Below are 18,298 nucleotides of genomic sequence, written 5' to 3'. Positions count from 1 at the left end.
CACCTCTGTCACCATATCCTAGGAATATGCATTTGTGAGACTTAGGATCAAGTTTGGTGCGCATTTCCCTGCGTATGTGCACGTACGCAACGCAACCAAACACTCTCAAGTGCTTTGTATGACGGAGGCTTCCCTGTCCATACTTCTTCTGGCACTTTCCCACCAAGCCTCGTGTTAGGTGACCTGTTTATAAGGTGAACGGCTGTCATAACAGCTTCAGCCCAAAAACCATGAGGTAATGCAGCATGTGACAACATAGAACGGACCTTCTCCTGTATGTTCCTGTTCATCCTCTCTACTGTCCCGTTTTGTGGAGGATCATAAGGAGTAGAGAGCTCCCTCTTGATGCCTTTAGCATCACAAAAGTCCTGAAACTGTTTGGACATATACTCTCCACCATTGTCGGAACGCAAAGCCTTCAGTGTTTTGCCAGTTTGATTCTCAACATGAGCAACAAACTTCTGAAACACTGAGAATGTATCACTCTTCAAGCGAAGAGGATAAACCCACACCTTGCGTGTGGCATCATCAATAAAAGACACAAAGTATTTTGCCCCTCCCAAAGAAAGCTGAGGCATCTCACATACATCTGTATGCACAAGCTCTAACTGAGCATCTTTCTGTCCAAGAGCTTTCTTGTGGGGGCACTGTAGTTGCCTACCATATATACAATGCTCACAAAACTGAAAACTTGAAAACTTTAGAGAAGGCAAGTAACCCAAACAAGACAATTGCTCCATTCCCTTGACACTCATGTGTCCCAACCGGCTATGCCACATAGAGATTTCCGGCAGCTCGGTTGCATTTACATTAGCATGGTGACAAACACCTGCATGCATGAAATAAAGAGTGTCCACCTTAGAGCCTCTGGCAACAACCAGTGAGCCCGTACTAATTTTCCACTTTCCACTACCAAATGTGGTAACATAATCAGCATCATCAAGCTGTCCAGTAGAAAGCAGATTCTTCTTGATCTCAGGCACATGCCTGACATCATGGAGCATAAGCTGTGAACCATCTGAAAATACAAGCCTCACATCACCTCTGCCAAGAATTTTGCATGCATGGTTATCACCCAAATAAAGGCATGGAGGAGAAGAAGTGAAGGAGCGAAAAGGAGGAAGGAGTGGACGAGGAGAAGAGGCGGAGCAACAGGTTGCGGCCGAGAAGAAGTGTCGGATGCGTGAAGTGGCAAATGGGTGGCAAACAAAGATGGAAACAACAGCAAAAATCGCATTTGCAAAAAAAAACCTCTCGCCCGTTTTTTTGACCTCACTTTACATTTGGGCGAAACACCGTTCCGATGGGCAGGTTCCGTTTAGTTTCGATACGTTTCGTGCCAAAAACGTTTCGTGCCGTTTCGAGAGGGCAAAACGGGTTTTTATGTTACTATAGGTCAGACTCACCGCTAGGGACACTCGGGACTGGATTCTAGACAGTGGTGCTTCCATGCACATGACTCCTTCCCGAGAGTTATTACAAGATCTTCGGAGGCACGCAGGTCACATCCTAATTGGTGACGAGTCCACTATCCCTATTCACAGTGAGGGCAGGTTAGAGATCGTTCCCAATAGCAAATGGAGGAAGCATTCCTTCCAAGTTCTTTTGTCCCATCTCTTGGTTTCATCTATTATCAGTGCATGAGGTTGCACGACTGGTGTACAGGTAGAGTTTGAGGAGCATTTTGTTGCTCTCCGAGACAAAGCAACAGGCCACGTTGTATGGGAAGGTGGAGTGGAGAATGGATTTACAAACTCTCAACACTCTCTTACAGGTTCTCAGTTGGGTGATGTGGGGCAGTTTCTTCATGACCACTTGTATGTGGATACGTTGCAGCAGCAGGCTTTCCGAGACCCGATGGTGGATGGCTTGCCAGATGATGGCAGCAGGCAAGAACACTCCAGTTCTTACATTCGTCAGTCAAAGGAGCCTTTACAGGTAAACTATGCTTTGATGTCTCGTTTCATTCGGGACAAAGAGCCTCTTGCAATTGAGGAAAGCCATGCAAGTGGCACATGGTGACTTGCAGGAGGAGGTGGATGTTGAGCAGCCTCCAGGCTTTGAGGTTCCGGGTTCAGAGAGGGTGGTTTACACGTTCCGGAAGACCTTGTGTGGTCTTCAGCAAGTTCCCAGGACTTGGCATACCAAAGTTACAATTGATGATCCTTGTGAGCAGGTTGATGCCTCTTTGTTTCGGAAGCGGTGTAGTTCATTGATTTGGTTGTTGAACACCAAATTGGACTTGAGCTTCCTGGTGGGACTGTTGAGCTCATTTTTGCAGACGCCTTTCAAGACTCATTGGGACACAGGATTGCGGATCTTGCGGTTTTTACAGCGTACGAAGGATCTTGGACTCTGCTATGATACTAGAGGGGGAACGACGGATGGAGTCAGCCTCCATGGTTGAAGTGACTCAGTTTGGGAAGGAGATCCAGACACGAGGAGATTTACATCAGGCTACAGTTTTACCCTTATGAGTTTCCGCTGGCGGAACAAACAGTCATCCAAAGTCACTTTGTTCATGAGAAGATTTTTGCTGATGACATCTTGGAAAACCGGCCTTCAGAAATCTGACGGGTGGTGAAACAAACACTTGCACACAAAACACTTCATCACCCATGGGGACCTGGAAAAGGAAACAAACAAGGGGAGCTAGAGTGCTCCTGCAAATAGTACAAGGACACCAATTGGCCCCAAAACGCAGTGGCACCCCTTGCGGTATTTCTTTACTTGATCAAAATTTGAGTACAAAGTACAACTTGTAAAATCCTCTACCAATAGGATCCCTCGAAGCTTTCACCCAGGACTTCCAAATAAGAACTCTCGTTATTACAGCACAACATTCCATGGAGAAGGCACACCTGTACAACACCTCCCTGCTTGAAAAGGTCTTCTCCATCTCTACCATGGATCCCTCAAACCCTTTCCCAAACAGCAGTAGGGCTGTACCAAACCATATGTCCTTCCCTATAGTCACAGCTTGCATGTAACCTCGAGAAAATTACAACCTGTTCACATGAATCCAAAGACATGCTTTCCACATGAATCCAAAGACATGCTTTCCACATGAAACCAAAGACCTGTATCCGATAAACCGAAGACCTGTATCCCAGGAACCATAGGCCTGTTTCCTCGATACCAAAGTCTTGTTTCCTCTCGAAAAACCAATGTCCTATTTCCATGACAGATATACCATCCAAGCACGGTTGCCAAAACCCGGAGAGAGAAAGATAGAGGACATGTCAAGCAATCCCTGAATACACATAAGTCCAAGATGAAGAGCAACAACACATCTCTTCCAAGGACATCATCCTGTGCATCTTAGCTTGATCCTCTATATCCCAATCTTGTAAAACAAGGCCTGCAATCCACGATGAGAGAGAGAACAATATCCACGCACCAAGGCCTGCAATCCACACACGCAGCCCAACAGATGCGCCACACAAAAGCACGAACGCCCATAGCACAGAGGCACGCCCAACAGGCCGTGCCTGCTCTCCAGCTTGTTCCACGGTGCAGAACACTGCCCGCCTGGCTGCTTCCACACGTGCAACAGCCTGGCTGTTTCCACACGTGCAGCCGCCTAGCTGTTTCCACACGTGTAGCCGCCTGCTGGCTGTTTCCATAAGCGCAGCCGCCTAGCGTAGAGAGCCTCTCACCTAACGCCCGCCTAGCTGCTCGACTGGCTGCAGCCCGCCTGGTCGCGCGTTGCGCAACCACACGGTCACCCGTACGCGCAGCCGCCTGGCTGTAGCCTGTATGCACAGCCGCACGTGGCCTACTCCAAGAAGATGTGCCCGCGTATTCCACACGCTACTACACGACGCCCCACGCAACGACCACACGGCGACCTGCATACGATTCCGCCACCCTTCGCCCCTTTTTAAAGATGCGATTCCGCTTTTCTCCAAAAAGCCAAAAGCAAAATTAGCAAAACGCATGCTTATGAATATAATAATATTTTAAGTCATCTAAGATTTAAAACCTTATAACCTTTAAAATCCTTTTTGTCCCCTTTTCACACTTGGGCTGGCCACACATATGGGTTTCCTTTTCATATCCAAATTGATGCCTATTCACACTGACCATCCCGTGCCCGTGCCCGTGCCCATCTGCTTGTTGTCCAGAGAAAAACACAGGGTCGTAACATACCTCCCTCTTGAAAAAAAGCAAGCGTCCTCGATTGCACTCTAACACAGTAAGCATCCAATGAAGAAAGAGTCCCCATATGACAAAAGCAATGTCTCTCCAGTGCATCTGGGTGATGAAACAATCATCCTGGACAATAAGGCCACACCGTCACATCAAAGTGACAAACAACTCTTGCTTGTTCCTTCAGAACATGTAGGCAAAAGTCTCAAACCAAGTGGAAACGCGTAACCTGTGTTAGCCAAAAACAAAACCATGTATCATTCTATATATGACACATATATGCATTCGCAAACAATATGCTCCTCAAGATGCTCTACCTACTCCAATATAACAGTCTCAGGGTTGCTCGCAAGCCTTACACCCATGGGTATCCACGATTGGAGGTACAACATGAGCATATGAAAGCACTCAATGCATCCAAACAGTACATCCACTAAGTACTTCCCACATATGTCCCTCTTCATGCTTTACCCACTCTGCTCATGGCCATCCCGCAGGAGCCACACTCAGTGTTGCATCCATGAACATAATAAAGTACTTGATGTATCATACCAACATACATGCATCTCATCCTGACACATCCAGAGTATTACCCATGTATTCCCAAGGGTACCAGGATCCAATGGCACCAGAATACAATAATATCTCAGAAAGTGTATAAATACATGCACAGATAGAGTTCGATCCATATATCCATGAACCAAACCAACTCTAGGACTGCTCGCAAGACTTATGCCCTTCATAGAGTCTCGAAATATTAACTCAGGTTGCTGCAGACTTTGAGCTCAACCAAACCCAACTTTACCATCTCATGTGACTAGTACACAATATCATAGAAGTCCCATAAGCAGATGTATTGTCAGCCTCAGTACCTCGGGTGAATACAAAGATGTCACCAAGCGACTCCTAGATGAAAAACTGAGCCTGTCTGTAAACAAGGGAGTGGAGGTGCTACCCCCCCTCTTGAGCATCAGGCAATGCTCCAAACCCATGCTCTGCTGAACCTGAATGAGCCGTCGCAAGAGTCGGCTCCAACTCGAAGGTATCAAGATAAAGCTACAATACCTAGGGTGAATCTACTAAGTCACCCTCCTCCATCCACTTCGCATCCATCAGTGAATAGTTCTTTAAACTTCACAAGATAGCGACGGAAAACTTTACCTCGTACCTTTTTTTTTCCCCTTATGTGCCACTATCTGCTCAGGAATAAGAACCTCATCAAGTTCCTCTGGTTCCATCTCAGCCTCATCTGTTACATCCTCAGGCACCCAAAACCTGATTGCACTCCACCCAAGTGGTAAGCACAAGTTCCCGATGAAGCATAGTAGACCACCACTGCTAAACATAGAAAGAAGCTCCCTTCCGAACCCATGAAGCCTCCGTGAAGATACCACTGGTGACAAAGTGTCGAAAGCCATAACCTTCAACACTTCACCTGCTTCTTGTTCCTGGCCAACTACTTCTTGTCCTTGGTGTCTTTTCTCCTGAGCTTCATCCTCAGCTTTTGCTCTTCACCTCATATAGGCAAAGACACACAATCCTGCACCGTCTCCTGTACTTCCTTTTCACTTTCCTCATGTAGAAGCTTTTGATGTGAAATAACCACGGGCTCGCCTCCTTGAGAAAGTCGACGATATCCCGGCAATGGAACCATAAAACCGGCCTTTAGAAATCTGACGGGTGGTGAAACAAACACTCGCACACAAAACACTTCATCACCCATGGGGACCTGGAAAAGGAAACAAACAGGGGGAGATAGAGTGCTCCTGCAAATAGTACAAGAACATCGATTGGCCCCAAAATGCAATGGCACCCCTTGCGGTATTTCTTTACTTGATCAAAATTTGAATACAAAGTACAACTTGTAGAATCCTCTACCAATAGGATCCCTCAAAGCTTTCACCTAGGACTTCCAAATAAGAACTCTCGTTATTACAGCACAGCACCTATACAACACCTCTCTGCTTGAAAAGGTCTTCTCCATCTCTACCATGGATCCCTCAAACCCTTTCCCGAACAGCAGTAGGGCTGTACCAAACCATATGTCCTTCCCTATAGTCAGCTTGCATGTAACCTTGAGAAAACTACAACCTGTTCACATGAATCCAAAGACATGCTTTCCACATGAAACCAAAGACCTGTATCTGATAAACCAAAGACCTGTATCCCATAAACCATAGGCCTCTTTCCTCGATACCAAAGTCCTGTTTCCTCTCGAAAAACCAATGTCCTGTTTCAATGACAGATATACCATCCAAGCACGGTTGCCAAAACCCAAAGAGAGAAAGATAGAGGACGTGTCAAGCAATCCCTGAATACACGTAAGTCCAGACGAAGAGCAACAACACATCTCTTCCAAGGACATCATCCTGTGCATCTTAGATTGATCCTCTGTATCCCAATCTCGTAAAACAAGGCCTGCAATGAACGACGAGAGAGAGAACAATATCCACGCACTAGCGCCTGCAATCCACACGCAGCTCAACAGATGCGCCACACAAAAGCACGAACGCCCATAGCACAGAGGCGCACCCAACAGTAGCCCATGCGCGCTCTCCGGCCTGTTCCACGCTGCAGAACACTACCCGCCTGGCTGCTTCCACACGTGAAGCCGCCTGGCTATTTCCATACACGCAGCCGGTTGCTGGCTGTTTCCATAAGCGCAGCCGCCTGGCATAGAACCTGATGTCACATGCACTCTGCACTCAGTGCATGGTGACAAGATGGCTCATCGTCAGAAGTGCAACAATTGTACAGTATTAGAACCCAGTAGGATGATATTTGTCGTACGCCGTGACCCCATTGTACATCCTCAGTCCAGGATAAGTCAGGCACGAGCTACGTAGGTCATTCCTCAGCCTTAGCGGGTCAGTCAGTCAATCAAGTCCCTTAACCCACTTGGAGAGGATCATTCATGCATGTAGAGTCAGTAGAAGCCTTAGGGTTTGCATCAGAAAGCACTCTGCATGCATTCATATGCCTGTGCATCATTTAGAACATCCCAGAAGCCTTAGGGAATTTACTAGGATTTATCTGGTATTTTTTCCATATTTTATAGTATTTATTTAGCATTTATTGTCATTTATAAATATAAACTTTATTAAATGACCAGCCAACTTGACCAACCTCCAGTTAGTATAAATAGGCTTGCATAGGGCTTATTAGTTTATCATTCAGTCTTCAGTGTGCTAAGAGATTTCCTCCTCAGCCCTAGGAGTTCCCTTGCCTTCAGCACTAGACTAGTCTCATCCAGCCCTTGGAGTGCTTGAGTTTGCTTCAGCCAGCCCTGGTTCTCCAACATCTGCAGTTCAGCAGTCCCTACAGCCATAGGCGCCTGCATTCAGCATCTATTCAGGCCCGATTCAGCATACAGTCCTGCGTTTTCTGCATGTGAACCGGCCGCCTACAGTCAGCCTGCGTTTACAGATCTGCAGCACCTCCAGTTCTGCGTTTTGTGTCCAGCAGCAGCCCTACACTCTGCGTTTCTGTCCAGTAGCAGCACAGCCCTGCGTTTCAGTCCAGCATCATCCCTACAGGTCTGCGTTTCAGTCTACAGCAGTTCTCAGCCCTGAATCATCAGTTTACATCAGTATCCAGCCTTCAGTGCATCATCTACATCTGCCCCAGCCCTCTGGTGAAGGTAAACAAGCATTCATAAGCATTTACAGCATTCTAACATAGCTTAGAACAGTCCACCATCTCCTTTTCTCAGCCTCAGGTGTGCAGCTCTTCCTCATGCCCTTGGGAAGTCTTCCTCATGCCCTTGGGAAGAGTGCATAGGCTTGAGATCAGTTCATCGAGGTGTTTCTACAGCCGTGTACAGTTCAGCCAATCTCCGATCCTCCGAGATCTTGCGTTTGGCTTATCTACAGTCCACAGTCATTCTCTCTAAAGAAATAAAGCAAATACTATCTAGTTATCGAGATAGGGGGCCCTTCAGTGGGTAATTCCGGACCCAATCTGGTGTACAGTTCTCATATATCTCCCTCATATCTCTTTAAAGTTTGAAGTATTAAAGTGGATTGCAAAACTCACGAAACTCAGGATACAGAAGACGGTGTGAGCATTTGTGTGACAGGATCTTCCAATACAAAGACTTCCGCTGCATATCACATTGGTATCAGATTCAGATTGTCCACACACACCGTATCCTGGCGTGGGAGCATCCTTGGATGGTTAGATTGCGTTCTGGCACGACCACCGACTTTAGCATCATGTCTATAGAAGAGAGTAGTCATCAGCCGGAAGACATCTCCCCCGAAGGAGACCATGTTCTTCCGCCTACAGCAGACACCATAGCTCTTCTTAGAGCTCAGAACCAGCTGCTCATGGAGCGTCTCCAACTCTTGGAGGCAACAGCAGCATGTCCTACACCTCCAGCAGCACCCGACTACATCTCCCTCTTCTTTCAAATGGAACAACAAAGGAGAGAGGACGAGGCCCGAAGGAAAAGAGAAAAAGCAGAAAGACGGGACTATGAGAAAGCCCAACGCAGGATTGACGAAGACCGGCGTCAGGCTGAACTCGCCGCTCGGGAACACCAACGTGAGCTTGATCGAGAACGTATGTTACTCGAGCACCAACGGGAAAAGAAGGCCATACACTTGAGGTATCAGCAGCTCTCCTCAGTCTCCCTAGTCATAGGTGTCACCAGCCAGCAGTCCGCAACAGCATCAACCACCATCATTCGCAGTCAACCAAACTTCAGTAAGTATGATGGTAAGTGTGATCATTCATCAGTTAATCAATTTATTCATCAATTTAATGCTCATTTTCCATTAGCTAGGATCACAGACCCACAAGACAAAGTCCACTTAGCGGCTCCCCATCTCACTGGTGAGGCAGTCACTTGGTGGCAGCATTGGTCTAGTATTCATACAGACCAGGCCACAGGTGTCACAGCCTTTGACTGGGACATCTTTGTCCATGACCTGAAGACCAGATTTCTCCCGCCCCAGTACATGACCGGTCTGAAAGACGAGTTCTATGGACTCAGACAGAATGGATCCCCAGTGCTTCGGTTTTCCGGTAAGGTTATTACTTTAGCACAGCAGTTAGGGTTATCTGAGCAGGCTAAGATGGAGCAATTCATTCGTGGATTGGACTACATTCGATTCACAGTTCGTAACTTTGAACCAAGTACATATGACCGGGCTCTGACTCTCGCTCAGAATGAAGAAATGAAGCTTAACAGGGGCAAGCCCAAGTAGTCATCTCAGTCCAGTACCAAACCCCAGCAGCAGCAATCAGCTGCACAGACAGGGAAAGGTAACACGTCTTCTAAAGATGCTAAGAAGGACAGCAATAATAGCTCCAGTTCAGGGGGTAAGAAAGATAAAGAACCTAAGAAAACCCCTGATGAAAAGGCTAAAGCAAGCATTACTGGAGGTTATCTTCCTCCAGAGGAGCAAAGGAAGTACCAGTCAGAAAATAGATGTTTTTTCTGTCATATTATAGGGCATGGTAAGAAGGATTGCCACAAATGGCAAGCGGCACAAGCCACCAAAGCTCCTTCTGCCACAGTTGCCACAGCCTCCCCAGCTCCTCCAGCCCCGCCTACTACCTCAAATGCAGTGCAACTTTTATCTTCCATGCATCCTATGCCATCCGTGGTATTTGATGCTACGCAAGAGGGTGAGAGCGATGCTGCTCAGAAGAGCCTCATCCGAGCTTATGGCTCTGCCCAAGGCCGACAGTTTGTAGTCCTTTTCGATATGGGTAGTTCTAAAGATGCCATCTCTCCCCAGTTGGCTAATAAATTAAACTGCACATTAGTCCCATATCATCTGGATGTGGACGGGTTTACACCTGGTCTTCGCACCCACATTTCCCAGAAGGCACAGCAATTTGCCTTTGAAGTTCAGAAGGCCTCATTTCAACGAGACTTCATCGTCTCACCTCTGTCGGGGTGTGACATGATCTTAGGAATTCAGTGGTTCCGTCAGAATGAGCCTATTCCCGATTGGAGGCAGGACACTTTTACTATTTGTAAAGGTTTTCCTGAGCCTGTCATGATTCGTGGGGATAGAAGCATTCTTGGCAGCCCATTGATTTCGCATCTCCAGGCCAGACGAGCTATCCGCAAGGGAGCAGAAGGAGCACTCCTTTATGTTCGTGCTCAAACAGCCCCTCCCTCATTAGTAGCATCCATTACATCTTCAGTCCCTCAGTTAGCAGACCTCCTATCCAGACACCAGGACATTATGCTTAGGGACGATCTCCCGCCCAGTCTCCCACCCTCTCGCCCTGGGACCATCACATTGATTTGGTCCCTGGATCAGATCCTCCTAGCAGGTTTCCCTATCGTCTTTCCAAGACTTTAAAGGGCGAGTTAGAAAAGCAGTTATCTGAGCTTCTCCGAGCTGGATTCATTCGGCCTTCTTCCTCCCCATTTGTTGCACCTATCCTATTTGTCCAAAAGAAGGACAAGTCTGCACGCCTTTGTGTAGGGCATTAAACAAACTCACTATCAAGAATAAGTTTCCTATGCCAAGGATAGAGTACATTTTGAAGCGTTTAGACCGTGCTAAGTTTTTCACTAAGATCGACCTCAAGAGTGCTTACCATCAGGTCCGCATTTTTGAAGCTGACATTCCAAAAACAACTTTTCGGACAGAGCGTGGTCACTACGAGTTCGTAGTCATGCCTTTTGGGCTTCCAAATGCACCCGCAACGTTCAATAAGATGATGTCTAGGATTTTCGCAGTCCACATTGGGAAGTGTGTTTTCATATTCCTTGATGACATACTAGTCTTCTCAGCCACTGCGGAGCAGCATGAGAAAGATGTGGAGAAAGTCTTGCAACTTTTGCGAGATAATCAGCTCTACATAAACGCCAAAAAATCTGTCTTCGATGTTAAGGAAGTTCAGTATTTGGGCTACATCATCGGTTCCGATGGGATTAGACTGGACCCATCAAAGGTTCAGGAGATCTTAGATTGGGACATTCCTAAGACCACCCAAGAAATCCGTTCATTCGTAGGTCTTTGTCAGGCCTATAGTACCCATGTCCATCAGTTTTCCAACCTTGCAGCACCTCTTACCGACTTGCTCAAGGGGGTGAAGACTCGCCAGCAGGAAGTCTCACTTACAGGTAAGGCACTTGATGCATTCCGTGCACTCCAGAAAGCTGCCTCAGAAGCACCTGTATTAAAGTTAGCATCATGGGACGTCCGACGAACCTTTCGAGGTCATCACCGATGCCAGCAATGTAGCCATAGGTGCAGTCCTCCAACAGGACAATAGACCCGTGGCATATTATAGTAGAAAGTTGGATGTCGCTGAAAAGAATTATTCGGTATATGACAAAGAGCTTTTGGGTGTGATCACAACACTCAAACATTGGAAGCCTTTTCTTTATGGACAGGCTTTCACAGTGAAAACAGACCACCAAGCACTTAAGTGGCTTCAGACTATGCCAAGTGCCCATTGGAGTGATCGACAGGCCAGGTGGAGTCAAATCTTCCAACAGTTTGGAGGTATGATTGAATGCATCCCTGGTAAGCATAACCCAGTAGTAGATGCTCTCAGTCGAAAGTCCAGCATCCAAGCAGTCCAAGAAGCTACCATTCTCGAAATCACGGGGAAGGACTTGGATAGTATGAAAGACCAATATGTCGACTCTCCTGAGTTTGGTACTCGGTACAGTTTGGCCCTCAATTCTGAGCCTAGCCACTATTCAGTACAAACGGTTGGTTGTTTTACAAGAACCGTCTCTGCGTTACTCGGGAAAAGCGTTCCGCTCTTCTCCAAGATGTCCATGACTCCTTAATTGGAGGACATAGGGGTATCAATAGTACCCTGGAGAAATTAGAACGGTCCTTTTATTGGCCAAAGATGAGGCGTGATGTCTACGCACATAAACAAGCCTGTAAGATTTGTCAAAAAGTCAAGGTTCCCCATACAAAGAAGGCAGGTTTACTTCAACCTTTGCCTATCACCGACGGACCTTTCATCAACATATCTATGGACTTTGTAGGGCCTCTACCAGCATCCACTGGATCCCGTAACACTCAGTGTTTTACCATTGTGGATCGCTTTAGTAAATTCTGCATGCTCATCCCATGCAAGCATACGGCCACAGCCAAGGACGTAGCCCGTCTGTTTCTCAAGCATTGGTATCCAATTTGTGGTTTGCCTAGCACCATAACATCAGATAGAGATTCCAAGTTTACCTCGCATTTCTGGAGGGCATTATTTGAAAACTTCGGAACTAAGTTGCAGTTGTCTAGTGCATTCCATCCCCAGACATATGGCCAGACAGAAATTTATAACCAGTTGGCCTTTGATGTTCTCAAATCATACTATCATGGGAACATTATCTTCCATTGGTTCAAGCTATCTTGAACGACACTCATTCATCCAGTAGTCCAAATGGGAACATTATCTTCCATTGGTTCAAGCTATCTTAAACGACACTCATTCATCCAGTGTCGGACGGACTCCATATGAAGCAACCTTTGGTCGTCGTTTTTCTTCTCTTTTGACGAGAATGGTGTCTCCATCTTTAGAGGCTAATAAAACCACGGAAGCATTTTCCGAGATCATTGAGTCAGTCAAGGACCGCTTGACCAAAGCTCAGGAAGCATATAGCAGACAGGTAAATAAGTCTAGACGAGATGTCCACTTCAAGAAAGGGGATTGAGCTTTCCTCCTCAGCCCTAGGAGTTCCCTTGCCTTCAGCACTAGACTAGTCTCATCCAGCCCTTGGAGTGCTTGAGTTTGCTTCAGCCAGCCCTGGTTCTCCAACATCTGCAGTTCAGCAGTCCCTACAGCCATAGGCGCCTGCATTCAGCATCTATTCAGGCCCGATTCAGCATATAGTCCTGCGTTTTCTGCATGTGAACCAACCGTCTACAGTCAGCCTGCGTTTACAGATCTGCAGCACCTCCAGTTCTGCGTTTTCTGTCCAGCAGCAGCCCTACACTCTGCATTTCTGTCCAGCAGCAGCACAGCCCTGCGTTTCAGTCCAGCATCATCCCTACAGGTCTATGTTTCAGTCTACTCAGCCCTGAATCATCAATTTACATCAGTATCCAGCCTTCAGTGCATCATCTACATCTGCCCCAGCCCTCTGCTGAAGGTAAACAAGCATTCATAAGCATTTACAGCATTCTAACATAGCTTAGAACAATCCACCATCTCCTTTTCTCAGCCTCAGGTGTGCAGCCCTTCCTCGTGCCCTTGGGAAGAGTGCATAGGCTCGAGATCAGTTCATCGAGGTGTTTCTACACCCGTGTACAGTTCAGCCAATCTCCGATCCTCCGAGATCTTGTGTTTGGCTTATCTATAGTCCACAGTCATTCTCTCTAAAGAAATAAAGCAAATACTATCTCGTTATTGGGATAGGGGGCCCTTCAGTTGGTAATTCGGAACCCAATCTGGTGTACAGTTCTCATATCTCTCTCTCATATCTCTTTAAAGTTTGAAGTATTAAAGTGGATTGCTAAACTCACGAAACTCATATCTCTCTCTCATATCTCTTTAAAGTTTGAAGTATTAAAGTGGATTGCTAAACTCAGGATATAGAAGACGGTGTGAGCATTTGTGTGACAGGATCTTCCAATACAAAGACTTCCGCTGCATATCACACCTTACGCCCGCCTGGCTGCCCGACTGGCGCCCGATGCTGACTGTAGCCCGCCTGGTCGCCCGGTGCGCAGCCGCCTGGTCACCCGTAGGTGCATCCGCCTGGTCGCCCGGTGCGCAGCCGCCTGGTCACCCGTATGTGCATCCGCCTGGTCGCCCGGTGCGCAGCCGCCTGGTCACCCGTATGTGCATCCACCTGGTCACCCGTACACAACCATCTGACTGTAGCCCGTACGCATAGCCGCACGTGGCCTGCTCCAAGGAGATGCGCTCGCGTATTCCACACGCTACTACACAACGCCCCATGCGACGACCACACGGCGACCTGCATACGATTCCACCACCCTTCGCCCCTTTTTAAAGATGCGATTCCGCTTTTCTCCAAAAAGCCAAAAGCAGAATTAGCAAAACGCATGCTTATAAATATAATAATATTTTAAGTCATCTAAGGTTTTAAAACCTTATAACCTTTAAAATCCTTTTTGTCTCCTTTTCACACTTGGGCTAGCCACACATATGGATTTCCTTTTCATTTCCAAACTGATGCTTGTTCACACTGACCATCCCGTGCCCGTGCCCATCTGCTTGTTGTCCAGAGAAAAACACAGGGTCGTAACATCTTGCTAGAGTTTTGTTCGACGGACGACAATGCGGCGGACCTCTTCACGAAGTCTCTACCTCAAGCTATGCTCCGGCAGCACTCCAGCTCACTGGGGTTGGTTCCACATCCAAGAGCTGAGAGGGGGTGTTAGCAATCATCTCCTCTTTGTACATTACACACTAGGGCCTCTATTGTGGGTGTGCCCACCCATTAGGTGTTTCTCCATTTTTCCATGTACTTTTTCCCTGTTTTTTGTGGTTGTGGAGCAAGAGTATGCTGGCCGCCTATTTTCTGGTCTGGCCGTCTGTGATGACCTGGCCAACTTGGATTTTTTCTAGCTGTCTCCTGTTTTCTGATCGTGAGTAGTTGGGTCTGCTGTCAGCCTATTTTGGGCTGGCCGACCAGCAGCCTTGGACTATATATAAAGAGGCCCCACACCTCAAGTATTGGGTATTGTACCAGATCTTATATATAGAGCAGAGTTCCTACAGCTTCTCTCTCTCTCTCTTCTGTGTTTTCTTTCCTCCACACAGCTCTACGTTTTTAGGCTGGTAGTTCTCCTGCGTTTGCTCATCTTCATGTTGGTGTCTTGCTACGTTGTGCTCGCAACAGTTTGTCTCATATCCGCTGCGTATTCCGACAAGAGGATGCACAACGATGCCGACAACGCCCTCAACACCATCCTCACCAACTATCCGGCCACCACCAACGTCAATGGCGCTAGTCCTCTCGCTCCCTCTCCCCCACCGCCTTCTCTCATTCCCTCGCCACCCAACCCCCTCACCACCCTCACTCTTGCTCACTCGCTTCTATGTGCATCCAATCAGCCACCCCTCTGTGTTGGATTCAATGGAGGTTGACAAAGGTGCTGCTTCCCTTGCAAAGTTGATCATTTCACAAGTGATACATGTTACCACATTGAAGGGAGAGAGGTGCAACCGTTGGTGGAGAGGCCCATGCCAAAGTCAATGAAGGATTCCTAAGCTGCAAACCCCTTGTGTATTCTCTCGTCTTCTACTCTGTCGAGTCACAGGGAAGAGAGCTCTCTAATTATAGCAGTGAAAGCATGTAGACAAGAGACCAAGCATGGAGACGGGAGGTGGGAGATACTGTTGAAGGGGATGAAGGAGAGAAACGTTGTATGTAATGGTTATCTTCATAGGCCACTAGAGCAGTGATCTTTAATGGGGCTGGTGCTTCTTCCCTTATCAGATGGGTGATGGATGGTAGTAATCAATGGATAATGGATGGTAGTGATCTTTTGGTGGCGGCTCCAATAGTAGCCTACGTGCACTATTTCAATTAGGTACACACGGTATGAGATGACGATATAAATGCTACGAGCATTTTGAAAATGAGACCAAAGTGGTTAGTAATGGAGATCATGCACCTTGAACATTTGACTATGATCAACCTTAGAGAGAAAGTGGCCATGATCGTCCTCTAATGACTATAAGTTTTGGTCAATCTACTCCCTGCCATGTAAGTGCCTAACCCTAAATAGTAAATTTGCAAATGTGGTTAAGCAAATTGTCTAATACATCCAGTCATATATTAGGGAGGTAAATGTGGAATCTTATGTATGTAATTTTTGGTTACATGGATTGCTACAAATGACAATGGAAATAAAAGACTATAATGAGTATGGAGATCTATTTTTAAATTGTTTTCTTTATTAATCAAGAGACGTATTCTCTTGGGACAACCATTCCGATGTAATATGTTTAGTGATCGGCCTAGGCAACTAGGTACTCCCCGCCTGCGGCAACCGACTCTAAAAATACTTAAAGATCAAGGCAACTGTCTTCGTTGGGTAACCCACCACTATGGAAAGGTTTTCCATAGTAAGAAGAGAGTGAAGGGAACACTTCTTGTTCTACTATGCGAGTGATTTTTCACGACAACGGTTATAAGCTCTAGACTGTTTTATGACTCGATGAGCTGAGAGATTAGAGATGGATAAAAATCAAGACGCCGAGGGTTTGAAATTATGGTTGTTCTTACGATGAATTTCTTTCTATGTGTGGAATGACTTGATTAGAAAAGAATGTATTCATTAAGGGATAAAGGAACCTGTGTACGAGAATAAATAAATAAATCATGTTATAAGTTGTAACTTGCATCAATGAAAACAATGTGCTTAGTAACTTAGATAAACCTCGTAGATAGTCACTGGGAAACGGGTGGTCGGGTGGACCTGATGAGTCAGGTGTTTTCTTCTAAGAGACTAGAAACCGAAATGAGACCTTTTGACATATTGGATAGGACTCCCAATCTTGTGGAGATCGCTTATAAATCAGATCGTCCAGAAGAGGCACCGATGAGATAGCTCTCACAATGGTTGGGATTAATCTTACCGAGTGAGGTGTCTCCGTATCCCTGGTGATGGATGGACGAGTCTCTTACACCAGTTCTCAGCCATGCACAAGTAATAATCTTTAGTTCATGAATGTAGCTTAATGCTAGCATGATAGGAATCAAGATCTGTATCCAATTCAAAATTGAACATATTCATGTCGTGCAATGTTATTATTGACTCTGCAAGCAAGTCTAAGGCAAGCCAAAATGAGGATAAGAGCAACATAAAAAGTAAGATGTCAAAATGCAATTCCAAGCTAGAGAAAATGCCTGATCTTGCACTCATGACTCTTCTCGTGTATGTAGAGACATTGATTCCTTGTTTCCGTACCATCTTTCATGAAAGAAATGAATCCTTTTTTGTCTAAAAGCCTTGGCCTCATAGTATTTGAAGCTCACCCTTCCAAAACTAGGGGGCTGAGTCACTATTTGGTCTGGAGCAGGTGGAATGCACATGCTCTTTGGATTTCATCATCACCACCATCACATACATACGTACGTACATACATGGACCTGTTTGAATTATTCAAGCTGCATTTCCATGGCAGCTCTGCTTGAACTTTTTGCAATTTCCATGCGCAGTGCTTGGTAAGACACTACATGTTTACGAAACTGATCCCTTGCATATTTATCTCAGATTGTAGCCAAGTTGAAATTGGAATAACCTTGGAAACACAATGCGATTGTTAGAGAGTGTTTATGAATGAATTCCGGACGTTTTTCTTGAAATTTCAAAAGGAAATCTATCAGGATCCGTAAATAAATAAATAATAAATCAATGTCCCTTAAAGACACGATTTAAACTGACTCCCAGAATTCTGCATTCCATGAAAGCTTTACAAATAGGGTTTTGAGATGTGAGTGCACAGTTTTTCTGCAGATTTTCAGCAAGGGTTTCAAAATGCGAGTGCGAATGAAGCTATGTGTGTCCAGAATTTAAGTTAGGTTTCTATACAGAATGTAAAGATTAAAGGAAAAAGGAGACCGACCAGGGAAGACATATAGCGCTCGGCATCGAAAGCTTTGGTGTTGATGGCTTGCAGGGTATCCCGTCGGACGAGACTGGGCGTGGCTTGCGCGTGCTCATCGTCTTCTCCATAAAAGCTACTCAGGAGATCCCTGACGCACTTCGTCTTGGACTCCAGATCTTCCGCCATCACTCCTCGCCTAAGAACGCTGAGCAATTCTTCTTATAACCTTGTGTCTACATCATGTCCGGGCGTGCACACTTGACGATGAGCCAACGGTAGCTCAACGAGATCCTCTCCTAAGTTGGGCGCTCTCTCTCTATATGATATACCCGAGTTCAAGTCCCACCGTTGGTCGTATATGTCATCGTATTGCATTCTACCGATGTTAATGCCTCTCTCTCTCTCTCTCTCTTTATATATACTAGTATTGCACCCGCGCGTTGCTGCGGCCGACCAAGGTTCCAAAAAAGAACTATTCCCTCTCTACAACCATCTCTCTCTCTCTCTCTCTCTCTCTCTCTCACACACACACACACATACCCTCTCCCTCTCTCTGTCACGTACACACACTCTCAAATGTTGAAACTCTCTCTCTCTCTCTCTCACATGCACACATATACACACCTGC

General features: G+C 46.3%; 1 protein-coding gene across 4 annotated transcripts in view; it reads right to left on the bottom strand.

Annotated features, from left to right (window-relative positions):
* LOC147633920 (vacuolar protein sorting-associated protein 51 homolog) overlaps positions 1-17,907 on the bottom strand; it is a 121,917-nt gene extending 104,010 nt beyond the window's left edge. For all 4 annotated transcript variants that reach the window (XM_086804986.1, XM_086804987.1, XM_086804988.1 and 1 more), the window contains exon 1: positions 17,689-17,907. In XM_086804986.1, coding sequence (XP_086661112.1) covers positions 17,689-17,856 — 168 coding nt within the window. In that variant the 5' untranslated portion in view covers positions 17,857-17,907. The remainder of the gene's footprint in view (positions 1-17,688) is intronic.
* Positions 17,908-18,298: the final 391 nt, after the last annotated feature.

This window comes from Cibotium barometz, chromosome 11, assembly GCF_041138505.1.
Source record: "Cibotium barometz isolate CiBa-2024 chromosome 11, ASM4113850v1, whole genome shotgun sequence".
Taxonomy (NCBI): Eukaryota; Viridiplantae; Streptophyta; class Polypodiopsida; order Cyatheales; family Cibotiaceae; genus Cibotium; species Cibotium barometz.
The sequence above is the reverse complement of the archived record's forward strand: the minus strand, read 5'-3'. Positions and strand labels throughout refer to the sequence as shown.